The 13,121-nt window shown below is 33.1% G+C and overlaps 1 protein-coding gene across 1 annotated transcript in view; it reads left to right on the plus strand.

Annotated features, from left to right (window-relative positions):
* The window catches only part of Setd3 (SET domain containing 3), an 83,503-nt gene extending 70,935 nt beyond the window's left edge, over positions 1-12,568 (plus strand). The window contains exons 2-5 of the mRNA XM_072529323.1: positions 2,802-2,916; positions 3,706-3,833; positions 6,375-6,574; positions 7,170-12,568. Coding sequence (XP_072385424.1) covers positions 2,802-2,916; positions 3,706-3,833; positions 6,375-6,574; positions 7,170-7,447 — 721 coding nt within the window. The 3' untranslated portion in view covers positions 7,448-12,568. The remainder of the gene's footprint in view (positions 1-2,801; positions 2,917-3,705; positions 3,834-6,374; positions 6,575-7,169) is intronic.
* Positions 12,569-13,121: the final 553 nt, after the last annotated feature.

A 13,121-nucleotide genomic window follows, 5' to 3' on the forward strand; every position in this document is an offset into this window, starting at 1 on the left:
GACGCTCAATGGGATTAAACTCTCAATGATGCTGTAATATCATCACAAGCTCATGAAATACGAACATTGTTTTCTATAATCATATCTACATGCTTCCCATCAAACCCAAAAGATTTTTGGATCAAGTACAAAGATAATATGTGTGATGATATTTTGTATCAAAAACGGATTAGAAGGGAAAATTTAAATATACAAATCAGCAAAGAAATTTACAATGAAGCATTGATTTCAATTGAGGACATGTGCTTGATGATGTTAAACAAACTATTATTTCAATTAGGCCTGGCCGCGCCCAATCGTCCAATGCATAATGCTTTTAACCAAGAGTTGCACCGAGAGAAACTGTATGATCTCAACACGTTGAAAGAATTAATTCAAACAAATCTTCCACTATTGAATGAACAACAGAAGTATGTATTTGATACACTTACGAAGGTAACAAATAATAAAACAGGAGGTATTTACTTCTTAGATGCACCTGGTGATACAGGAAAAACTTTTTGATTTCATTGATTATAACAATTCGCTCGCAAAATAAAATTGCACTTGCACTCGCTTCGTCGGGAATCGCAGCAACTTTGCTTGAAGGTGGTCGAACAGCCCATTCAGAACTAAAATTGCCATTAAACATGCAAAGCAACGAAACTCCAACCTGCAACATTTCGAAGAACTCTGCAATGGCAAAGGTTTTGCAACAATGTGAATTGATTGTTTGGGATGAATGCACGATGGCACATAAAAAATCTTTGGAGGCTTTCGATAGAACCTTACAAGATCTACGGAGCAATCATAACCCATTTGGTGGTGCAATGATTTTATTAGCAGGAGATTTTCAGTGATTCCACGATCAACGCCAGCTGATAAACTCAATGCATGTTTAAAGTCCTCCAATTTGTGGAAACATGTCAAGGTATTACACTTAAGCAAGAATATGCATGTCGACTTGCAAAATGACCAATCTGGAGACATATTCTCTAAACAACTCATTGACATTGGTAATGGCAAATTTCCTATAGACACCTTGACTTAACACATGATTTACAGAAACCATGATTGGTTTAGCGAACGAGCTATATTGGCTGCAAAAAACATAGATATAAATGAATTAAATTTCAAAATTCAAGAACAAATTACAGGTGAATTGAGGATATATAAATCAGTTAATTCGGCTACTAACCAAGATGATCTTCAATTAAAGGTTGGATCGGTAGTTATAATGTTGAGAAATATCAACCAACCGCGTCTTTGCAACGGCACACGGTTAGCGATAAAAAAATTATTGAACAACGTGATAGAAGCAACTATACTGAAAGGAAAGTATAAAGGAGAAGACGTTTTGATACCACGCATCCCAATGATTCCCACTGATGTATCATTTGAATTTAAACGACTACAGTTTCCAGTGCGGCTTGCTTTTGCTATGACCATAAATAAGTCCCAGGGGCAATCATTAGGTGTTTGTGGTATTAATCCAGAAAACCCATGTTTCTCACATGGTCAATTGTATGTTGCCTTTTCCTGTGTTAGAAAACCATCAGATTTGTTTGTGTATTCACCAGGTAATCAAACAAAAAACATTGTATAATATCATAAAGCACTAAAATAAAAATAAAACAGATTTTTGTTAGTAATTATGATTCACTTGATTTACAATAAAGCGATTACTGAAAATACTTATATACGTTTTATTTCATTATTCTTTATTAAATCGGTTATTAACCCTATGTTAATAATAATAATAATAAATAATTAATTATCTATATGTTCTGTCATTGAAGCACATTTATAAATATTTGTCACCTTTAGGTTCTCAGTATCCCTTTAGATTATTTTTCAATCAGGTTTGAACCTTAAGTTCCCCTCTTAGTTTGAAGCCCTCTGGCAGACATCCCATTCGGGGTTTTTAGTGGGTCCAAAAGGGTGGCCAAAGTTCGTGGAAGCGAAGATACTTAGGTCACCCGAACTGACATTCACACACCGCCCTATTATCATGGTGACGGTTCAGAAGAATTAAATAAATAAACTGCCTCATTTCAAATATATTTGACAGAACGAAGTCTGTCGGCCCCGCTAGTTTTAAATAAAAATATAGTAAGTAACTGGTGCATAAAAAAACTGCCGTTATGATATTATTGTCTTTTCTTACAATTGCACCGATATTCTGTGTCCTGATCGTACCAGAAGCATCTTTAATCTTCCTGTGTAAATTATAAGTGTCCCGTTGTTGTAGTATATATATATATATATATATATATATATATATATATATATATATATATATGGTTCTTGAACTCGCAAGTGGAGCATAGAGCTTCAGTGAAAACGCGCCATCGGGTTCTATTTTGCGCTAAGGCCTTCGCCTCATTCCAAGACTTTCCTTGACCTCTCGTCCATGATGGATCTTCTCCAAGTTTGTACTGGGCAAACTCTGGTTGTTTTAATACCCTCATGGTTTTTAATTTATTTTATTTTATATGGGACTGCATTTAATAATGGGACACAGATCGCGCTTTTTTTTTTTGGGGTCTCAAAATTGACATTCTTAGGAAAAGTCAATCTGTTCGTCTCGTTTTTAAGATCAAATCTCTGACGACTGGACTATTAGTAAATGGTATGAAATTATTCTGGACTGATTACCTTCCAGCTAAGGTTCTTCAGTTTCACTTAATTAGCTCAACCTTTTGGTCAAACTTTTTTAACTTAACTCTCTTTGTGCTAGTGATTAAAAGAGCTAACTACAAAAACTTCATTATATAAGATTTAATATAACATATAATATAAAAGTTTTTGTTTATTTACAGCTGGGCGGTATCCACAGTTATGACAAGACAAAATACCATACCATCCGAATGCCATGAAGGTACAGTTAATGCCTTGATACCACTTTGGGATATGTGTAACCACATCAATGGAACAGTAAGTATTGTTAGATAAAACCATACCTTTGTATAATTATATTTAATTATAGTTTACAATTATTATTATTTCCACATTGCCGTCAAAAAACCTATGCAACTCAACCGTCTCTTACAGTAATAAGCCACATAACTTTTTCAAGTGTATCTTGTATCACTTTATTGTTAGAACTAGAAGCCCGTTATATTCGGCTGAGTTAAATTGACCAAATTTTTCTTAAATGCTGCTTTTTCTTCCGATGTGGTCTTTTCTCTAAGAACAGAAGTCAATTTACTTAGAGAATTTGGTAGAAGAATTTGGAATTGTTAGTTGTATTTCGGATTGTAAATCGAATTTAAAGTGAGTTATCCAAATTACCCTATGAATTACTCAGCATAAATTTGACTTTACTTGGATAATCGCGATACTTTACATTTAGGCTTAAAATGGCTCTTTTATGGGAAGAAATTCTTCTGTGTGTTCATTTTCACAATTATACTTTAACTGGTTCTCTTTACTTTTTTGATGTATTCAATTTATTATTATTATTATTATTATTATAAATGTAGCAGGTAGAAATACAGCATTTTCCAGTTGTCATTTTAAAATCTATGCTGATTAGAGGAAATTATATATTTTAGTGAAAAGTTGTTAACGACTCTTGTTTTATCGAAATTATCAACAAATCTATTTTACTGTATATGTATCTTATTTTTTAAATTATCGGTTATTAGACTGAAACAAATGTTTAGAGTTATACCGTAAAACACTTTTGGGCAATTTTTAATTAAAACTTTAACCTTTTTGTAGATAAGCACTGATTATAATCCTGATTTGCAAAGATGCGAATGTTTAGCACTAAAAGATTACCAACCAGGAGAACAGTTCTTTATCTTTTATGGAGCAAGAACTAATGCGGACTTTTTTATTCACAATGGGTAAGATTAGCTTTAGTTAGTTATTTATTTATACATATATATATATATATATATATATATATATATATATATATATATATATATATATAACCTAACCTAACCTAAACCTAAACCGAGCTTTTGATATTCTCTCCGATGTCTTCGTCAGGGCTTCTGGGGTCTCAGTCTCCTAACCTAACCTAACTTCACTACACTGTCTACTAATCACTACTGCTGCTGCTGAGGACTGCAGAGGGTTCATTCATACCGTCTATAATGATGTGATTCATTGGCGTGGTATTTGGGTGGAAGTTTGTGCGAAGATTCCTGACGGTGGGATTTGGATTGGTAGGTGGAGCAGACGATGTTTTCTTTAAAAGAGGTCTCCATGTCGAGGGCAACCGCGTTCCGTCATCTCTTTTATAGGGACAATTTTTTAAACCGTTTTTAAACCTATATGGCTTCTCGAATAATTATTGGTTTATAGAAACGGAAGGCGGCTATGGGTCTAGAGTTTTCAAAATTAAATATGCCATCTATATGAAGATGGTGTTGACCTAGAGCTGAAATTGATCGGAATTGCGAACAGAAATGGAATGTTCATAAATACTTTTTTGAATTCTACGATTGGATTGGCCTATGTAAGATCGGGGCAATCTGCACAATAAATTTCATAAACTCCAAGTTTATTTGCAATGTTGTTTTTGACTGATCGGGCAAGAGAATTAAGAATTTGACATAATTTGATTTGGAGACTTTGCCGATTTTTTCAGTGTAACCATTGATTAGAAAAGCTTCCGTATGATGAGAATTTGAGTCTTTGGGTTCTCGCCGGTAAATTCAGTAAGCTTAAGACTGGTAACTTCATTTTATCTTATTACTATATTAATCTTAAATAACTTATAATGTTACCTAAAGTTAAAATTAAAATCTAATTTATTAAATAAATTGTTGAAAGTGCATTCTCATGATCTTTCTAGTTCTTTACACTTTAAAAATAAACCTTAATGTTTTTTACTTAAGTTTTTATAATAACTTTTTTATATACATGTATGTTTATCACATGTTCTTTTGCTGTGCTAATTTTGTTAAATTGCAAACTATACCAAGTTTCAATTAATTGTTTTATACAACGTTAACTCTGAATGTCCAGTTTCGTAAGCTTTTTCATATTTTTAACATCATTGACTGCTACATGTCTTTGTAAGATGAACTGATGATGCTTTCTGAGCAGAAAGCGAAACGTCTTCAATAAATAGATGAAGTAGCCACCTTCTTTGTCTTTTATTTCTCCACTTTGACCGAAAAACCCACCACTCTTCGAGTGTACCTTAGTTTATTTTGGATTGACCGTCGTACTCCTTTTCTCGATATATATATATATATATATATATATATATATATATATATATATATATATATATATATATTGTTCTTTTTAGATGAACTGATGATGCTTTCTGAGCAGAAAGCGAAACGTCTTCAATAAATAGATGAAGTAGCCACCTTCTTTGTCTTTTATTTCTCCACTTTGACCGATAAACCCACCACTTTTCGAGTGTACCTTAGTTTATATATATATATATATATATATATATATATATATATATATATATATATATATATATATATATATATATATATATATATATATATATAGGCGGTGTGTGATACCCAGGCACAGAAGAATATGTTTCACAGAGGTGGCAAGATCCAACCGAGCTAAGTGAACGGGGTACCCTTAAGGAAGCTTTTGCCTTCAATAGGGCCACAGGTCGATTAAGGGAATGGACGATTCGGACAGTAGTATTTAGAATGAATATAAATTCTACTTTGGAACAAGAAGCATAGAGAATGTATGAATTGGAACAAATTTGGTCATTATTGTATTTAAAGGTTTATTAACACGTTTGGGAAGCCAAAAATGAACAAATGCGAGCTTGAATTTTTAGAAAAAATCAAAAAGTACACTTGAATATAATCCAAATGAAGATAATATTGGTCTGGGCCAAATTGAATTTTTGACCATGGTCCGCTATAAATTTTGTATATCAGTTGTGTTATTTATAGGTGTATATTCCTCTGGTAGAGGTAATTAACCATAACGTCCGCCTACCGATTAAACTGTTATGAGCAGCAGTTGGGAGGAAATCTCCTGTAGATGATCACACTGGCCTACCAGGGGGTGCAAGACCTTGGTTCGGCATCTATCCAGTCGAGCCAAGTGAAAGAGATATCCTTAAAGAAACGTGTGGCTTTTATGGAACTTTTTAAGGTCTATTAAGAGACTAGACACCTCGGGCAGTAGGATGGACTCAGACTGTGGATCCATGATCATTCTAGTGTATAATAGGAGGCTCAGAATATCTTGGTCTCCAGATATACCGAAGACTGAGTCATCGTAGACCTAGTCCGTATGGTATGGGGTGACACAAGGACCCCGGTCAAATGAGTTAAGTGTATGAAGGATTCAGAAATGGGCCTTACCGCGAATCTATCCTAACCATAACCATAATATGTTTTATACGTAATTCTTCAGATTATTTATTATATCTGTTTTAGATTTGTTTATGAAAATAACGAACACGACGGATACTGGATTAAGTTGGGTATAAGTAAATCTGATCCACTACAAGAGAAGAGGGTAGAGTTGTTAAACAAACTAAATATACAGCCAACCACTAACTTTTTTATAAAAAAAGGACCTCTGCCGATTGACGGATCCTTATTGGCGTTTGTACGAATATTTAACATGAACGAAGGTAAGCTTTAATTTTAATAATTGATTTGCATTAGTTATCCACCACATCAGCGGTAACGTCAGGCTGTCATTTTTGAATTTTTTGTTTTCCTATCTAAAGTAATAAAAAAGCACTTCCGGTTTGAACTAGTAAATACCACCTTTTGAGGCATATTCTATATTATGTTCTGTGTATAATTGTATTACATTGCATTAAACATTAGGATTCATTGATTAACATAATTGATTATTTCTAATCATGCTGAAGATTACGTTGGCCCAAAAGTGTTACTTTTATAATGTTAAATATAAGATTGCCAAGGTTCATATCTTTTCTTTGTCCCTTTGCTCTAACTTTAATACTTAATCCCTTTACGACACGAATAGTTCTTTCTTTTTATGGTTCAAAACTCAAAGTTCAAACGCTACCCATTAAAGTGACATATTTTTAGTAGTAATAATTACTTACTAGGTCGTTCGTTATTTGCGGTTTCCTGTATATTTTTTGGTATTTGATGATTTGGCACTTATTTCTTCTTCCAATAGCCTATCATTAGCAATATCTCATAATAATTTTCGTGTTATATCCGATTTATTTATAAATATTATTGTTTCAGAGCAACTCCGACACTGGTTGGATAACGACCGATCTGACGACGTGCAATACCTAGAATGCGCCCTAGATACGAGTCTCGAGAAGAAATCTTGGATTTTTCTTCAAGCCCGTCTGAAATTGCTATTGGGCATTTACAAAACCACTCTCGATGAAGATTTAAAATTATTGGAAAATAAAGAATTGAGTGCCAATCGAAGACTTGCTATTAAAATGAGATCGACGGAAAAAATGGTACTTGTAAATGCTATCGAATACGTAGAGCAGTACATCAAACAATAACTTTTTTGGTTGGTTTTGTTTGTATAAAAATTATTACAAAAAATTATGCAAGGTGGCACAACGTTTTAAACTTTGAGGGTTGTGTGATAATCAAAAAATATCTACAGTATTTTATTATTCATATAAAATTTGCCCTTATATATTATCAATAATACTCTGTCTTGTACAGAAATGGCAATGTACAATGGCAGAGTTATTATTAATATTTTTTTTTTAATAAAAATGCTCTATGTTACTTTTTGTAACTAAATGCTCTAATTTTTTTTATAAATGTATCTACATACACTCGGATCATACGAGTCTCAAGCGATCATCATCATCTACTGTACTTACTTACTTTCCGTGTCCTCTTCAGTTCCAGTCAACTTCTTAGCTTCCAGTGTTTAGACAATTTCAAGGGCTGTTTACGTTAGCTTGCTTTAGGTCTTCTTGGGTATAGGTTTGTTTTAGCTGTTAGCACACCAGCAGATGATCATTGGTGAGGTTAGGTTAGGTATCATTAGTTTATGCTGCGCTACAGTCACATAGATCATCTTCAACGCAGCCTTACTTTTTCAAATTGTACTTGCAGCGGGTCACTCCACTCCGCAGGCAGTTTAGAGATTTCCACATGGAGAAAGGTAAGTTTGATCTGGCAGGTAATTCCTCCTTATTATCGAATAAAGGTTATGGATCGTGCTGGCTCAACAGTTCTCTCTTTCGTTAGGTAAGGTTTCTTGGTAAGGTCTCTAGCTGTGTGTGATAAAGGACGTTGCGGCGTGACTTCAGTTGGGCGGGTTATTCGTCGTTATTTAGACCAGTTTCCACCTGCGAGGCGTGTGCTGAAAGTCTACAGACTGGAGCCTCGTACTTAGCTGCTGAGACTTCAGTGCAAGCGCTGAGATATAAGGGGCATGTGGATGAACATCCCGAGTTGTACCTGTCACAACACAAAGGCTACTGGAAACGGCAAAAATGAGAGTATTAGAATGGACACTAAATAGAAAAAAGAGTGGAATAACCACATAAGCAGAATGGGGGACACCCGTGTCGTCAAAATAGCAAGAGATAAGTCACCAATCGGCAGAAGAAGTATCGGACAACCGCCCAAGAGATGGACCACTTCCATAGAGGGATTAATCCGTCAAGGAATAAGCAGAATTGCTTATAAAGAGGAATTATTTATTTAAGAAATTAAAAAAACGAAATTATTGATATCCAACAGCCGGTTCTGTATCTTTAAAGAGTAAATACTAAATTGTATGTGCATTAGACACTACTGGTTATTTCTATATGAAAGAAAGATATAATAATGACATTAGAATAATGATTCTTTGTTCGTGCGCATATTTATTCTTCACTAATATCATAATGAGATAAAATTGTAATACACTGAGCAGACTGTTATACCCCTTAATTTTTCAACAGAATACAATCCTCGAAGCATTTGTGCCATCTTGTGTACTCGTATACATAAAAATTTAGAAACATAAAATTATATTTTTGTTAATATTTACGTGAGTGTGCAATATGAAGGTATTTTATCACAAAGGATCAACGTTTACCAAATTTATACCGCAGTATAGGAAACAGATTAATTTTCATTTCAAATTCACTGTTTTCTTCATTAATTGCTATTATTTTAGGTTATCGTCTCGAGATGGGTTGCGAAATGTCACAAATTTTTTAAAAGGTAATTCGCAGGTCTTAAAGTACAGTAAAGATTGTTTTGCTTATATGAGAATGTTTACAATATATTATAAAATTAAAAGTTATTCACTTTTAGTGTAACATATATTTTCCGTATAAAGTTATATTCATTTATTTCAGTTCGGACACATCTAGTAAACTTCTTTATTGATCGACTATCGTCTGATGTTTCTATTCTTTAATAGTTATTACTAAAATTTCTGCGCTTTATGAGTAGGTCTTATTAATGAATTATTGTTAAATTTCTTCATCATCATCATTGGTGCTACAGCCCTATAAAAGAGCCTCGACCTTCCCAAGTCTATTACGCCAGTCAGATCTATCCATTGCCAACTGTTGCCAGTTTTTTGCGCCTATTTTTCTACCATCCTCATCTACACCATTCCTCCATCTGAGTTTTGGCCTACCACTACTTCTACTTCCCACAGGTTGTGGCATAAGGATTCTTCCAGGAGGGTTGTTCTGCTGTGATCTTACCAGATGTCCTGCCCATCTTAGTCTTCCTATTTTTATAAGGGATACTATAGGGATACTCTTTACCACCAAATATATGTTTATATCTGTGATATATTTCGTAGTTGTACCTCCTTCTCCAAACCCCATTTTCACAGATGCCACCGAATATTCTTCTCAGGATCCTTCGTTCAAATATAAGCAGGAGAAATTGTCCATTTCTCCGACCCATATGTCAACACTGGTTGTATAAGGGTTTTTTATATGGTTATTTTTGTTTTTTGGCTTAAGTTTCTGCTTCTCATACGTCTACTCAGTCCAAAATAGCATTTGTTTGCTAGGATTATTCTTCGCTTGATTTCTTCCGTCATGACGTTCTCCTTGGTGATCAGGGAGCCTAAGTATGTGAATTTGTCCACCACTTCAAAGGTAGAGTTATCAACCGTGAATTGGTGGCCGATGTTTCTGGCTCTATTGTTGGGTGTTGATATTTAATTTCTTATCAAATTCTAATATCAATTAGTTTTTGATTCAAAAACTGTTTCACATTTGGTTTATACTGTGCATATCACGAATTCCAGAAGTTTTTGTATTGTTACCATGTGGAATACACAGATTTATCGTTAAGATTTAAATATATCTTTGTTTTCCTATGTATCTCATTTTGAGTTGCCTTTCTCTAGATTGTTTTGCTCCAAGTTGCATTCGATTTAGTCTTTTTTATATTTGCATCGTTTTCCAATATTTCAATCAGTGAAAATTTTCGCGCCCAGTGTTTTGTAATGCTATATTGTTTTCGGGTTTTATAGGCCGTAGTTTGGAATTGTTTCGAATATGCTCCAAGCGATAGCAAAGGGTTATTGCGTTCCAAATAAGAATCATGTGGTAAAACTTTTGTTATCATGTAACGGATTGAATTAGCAACATGTAAACAGGGTATGGATCTCAGCGCTATAAAATGCAAAAACCTCACCCAAAACGGACAAAAATGCCTGTACCGATTCGCGTAAATAGCTTATATACTCGAGAAAGATCATCAGTGAGCGACAGAAGCTTCCGTTCACTTACCCATCGTACTTGATAAAGTCTGCAGTTATGGACTAAATATCAGAAAGAAACAATTCCATATAATGATCTAGAAATTCCGAAAACAATATATCGTCTTCCAATATAAGCAAAACAAATAGTTGTTAACATTGTGCCATTGAATGATAGGTATAGTAAAAGTACAAATTAGAAAAAATTTACTAATCTTTTTCGAAATATGAAAAACAGATTTAGTACAAATTATTATACGCCTTCGCGAGCATTTATATTGAACAGTTGCTTATTTGGGAAAATATGGTAATAAAGTATGAGATGTAAGTTTTGAAAAAAAAAAAATGTAACTTATAAGTAGAGGAAATACTCAGATATTAATAAAATGTGTAAAATGGATACAGTAAAATTCATATTCTAAAGATGCAAATTAAATGCAGAATATTCATGTTCCATTATATCGTTGATTGAAATCATATACACGTCATTTGAAGTAGAGTAAGATGGCAATATTTTACCAAACATTAATTTGAGAGATTATTCTTTATATAGGTTCTGAAACTGCTTTCTTGTGGCATGCCTAAGTTAAAAATTATATTTATAGGGATTAAGTCACAATTTTACATTGTATAAGTGTTATTTGACGTTTCGATTTCCACTCCGGAAATCGTTTTCAAAAAATATTTTAAATTAGTGAGTTGTTATTAGAACCATATGTTTGGCGGTTATTCGCTATGTGCAAGTACTTGGAGGGGATACGAGAAACGATCGTTCGTGTGAAGCGGTGAAATCTTGCAGCTTTGTTAGCATATTTCATAAGCAGTTATTGAAGAAAATGGGATTTCGCAAATGCTGTGTTATAAATTGTAAAAATACAACAAAAAATTGTAAATTCAAGTTCTATCGGTTTACAACTTCTAAGCACAAATTAATGCAACGCAAAAAGTGGATTTATATCATAATAAAGCAGAAGTAAGTACAATCCGAGAAGCGAGAGCTGGCGGGTTGCGCGTAGAACAAATTGAAAAGTGGAAAGGATTGCTCATTTCTATTGCTGTCGGCTAGGAGTTCACATTGTAGGGATTAGCGCTAGATTTCTGACAGTGTTGTCAAGCATTTACATTTTTATTTGAGTGGCCCTATATTATAAACTATTATTTATATTTATTAAAATGGCAAGTGTATTAACTATCTTACAAGTAAAGTCGTCCCAAGAATGCAACTAACAATATTGGCAATATCATTTTAAAGTCGTCTACTTTAAAATGTATAATGTATGTCTGAATTGTCAATATAAATGAATCAGATAAAATTAAATTATTAGAAGAATTCTTCACCAAGTAACAAAAAAACAAAATTTGTTTTATTTACTAATGTTTCTATTTTGGGAACGATTTCCGAAGTAGAAATTGAAACGTCAATAAACTTACTTTAACCTTTAATTGTGGCTTATTCCCATTTAAATAGTAATTACTTTAAAATGTCACAAGAAAATAGCTTCAGAACCATATTAAGAATATTTAGAATTGTATAAACCTGCTCATTATAGCATCACTTTGGCAGAAATAAAATTTTTATCAGATAGGTAAATTTGTATATGCGTTATCAATGTCTTTAATCAAATAGATATCAATCAGAATTTTTTCTCAAAATTTATTTCATATACTCTATTACAAACGATATTGATATTTAACTTTTGATCTTCAATTTCATTTTAAAATATTTATTTATTCGATATCATTTAACTATTTATTTATTATTTAAGATTAACATTGTCATGTGTGTTCGATTTTCAATAACTCACTTTTCATTGTCATTAATTCAGATGATTATATTTGTGGTTTAAACTTTAACAGCGAATGTGCATTATTTTATAAGGAATGTTTTACAAATTTATAAGTTGTACATGTTAAAATAAGTACTTGTAAAAAATATATTAATTAAAAGTTTAATAAGATTATTTATTAGCGGTAATAGGTAGATACTTCTCTGTGATCCCGATAGAGGATAGTCTTAGTCTACCATAACTCTCCATAACCGGAAAAATCTGTTCCAAATCCCAGTACTAGTTTACCAAATCTCAAACTCCTTCCCTACATCCTCAACATCTATCATCTCGTATAGGTGAGCGTTGTAGGTTAGTAACCAATTTTTTCAAATGAAGTTTCAAGATAGAGAAAGCCCCGGTATTTTGGTACCAATTCGGATAAGGCGAAGAACGAAAAGTGCTAAAAATGACCAGACTGGATCAGGTTAAGAAATACGACGATCATGACATATACTTGCATATAATACTAGGACTATACCGTTGGATATAGTATCATATACAATTGTATAATTGTGAAAATCGTAAGAGTATGGTGTTGGTAGATGCGCCTAAACGAAAAAGAGTAATTGCTTGTACGCTTGCAAAAGGAACATTAGGAATTAAGTTTGTATAATTTCTGATAGAGAAATAACAGATAACGTAATAGAAGTTGTAAGACCAAGTCAT

This window comes from Diabrotica undecimpunctata, chromosome 4 (genome assembly GCF_040954645.1).
Source record: "Diabrotica undecimpunctata isolate CICGRU chromosome 4, icDiaUnde3, whole genome shotgun sequence".
Taxonomy (NCBI): domain Eukaryota; kingdom Metazoa; phylum Arthropoda; class Insecta; order Coleoptera; family Chrysomelidae; genus Diabrotica; species Diabrotica undecimpunctata.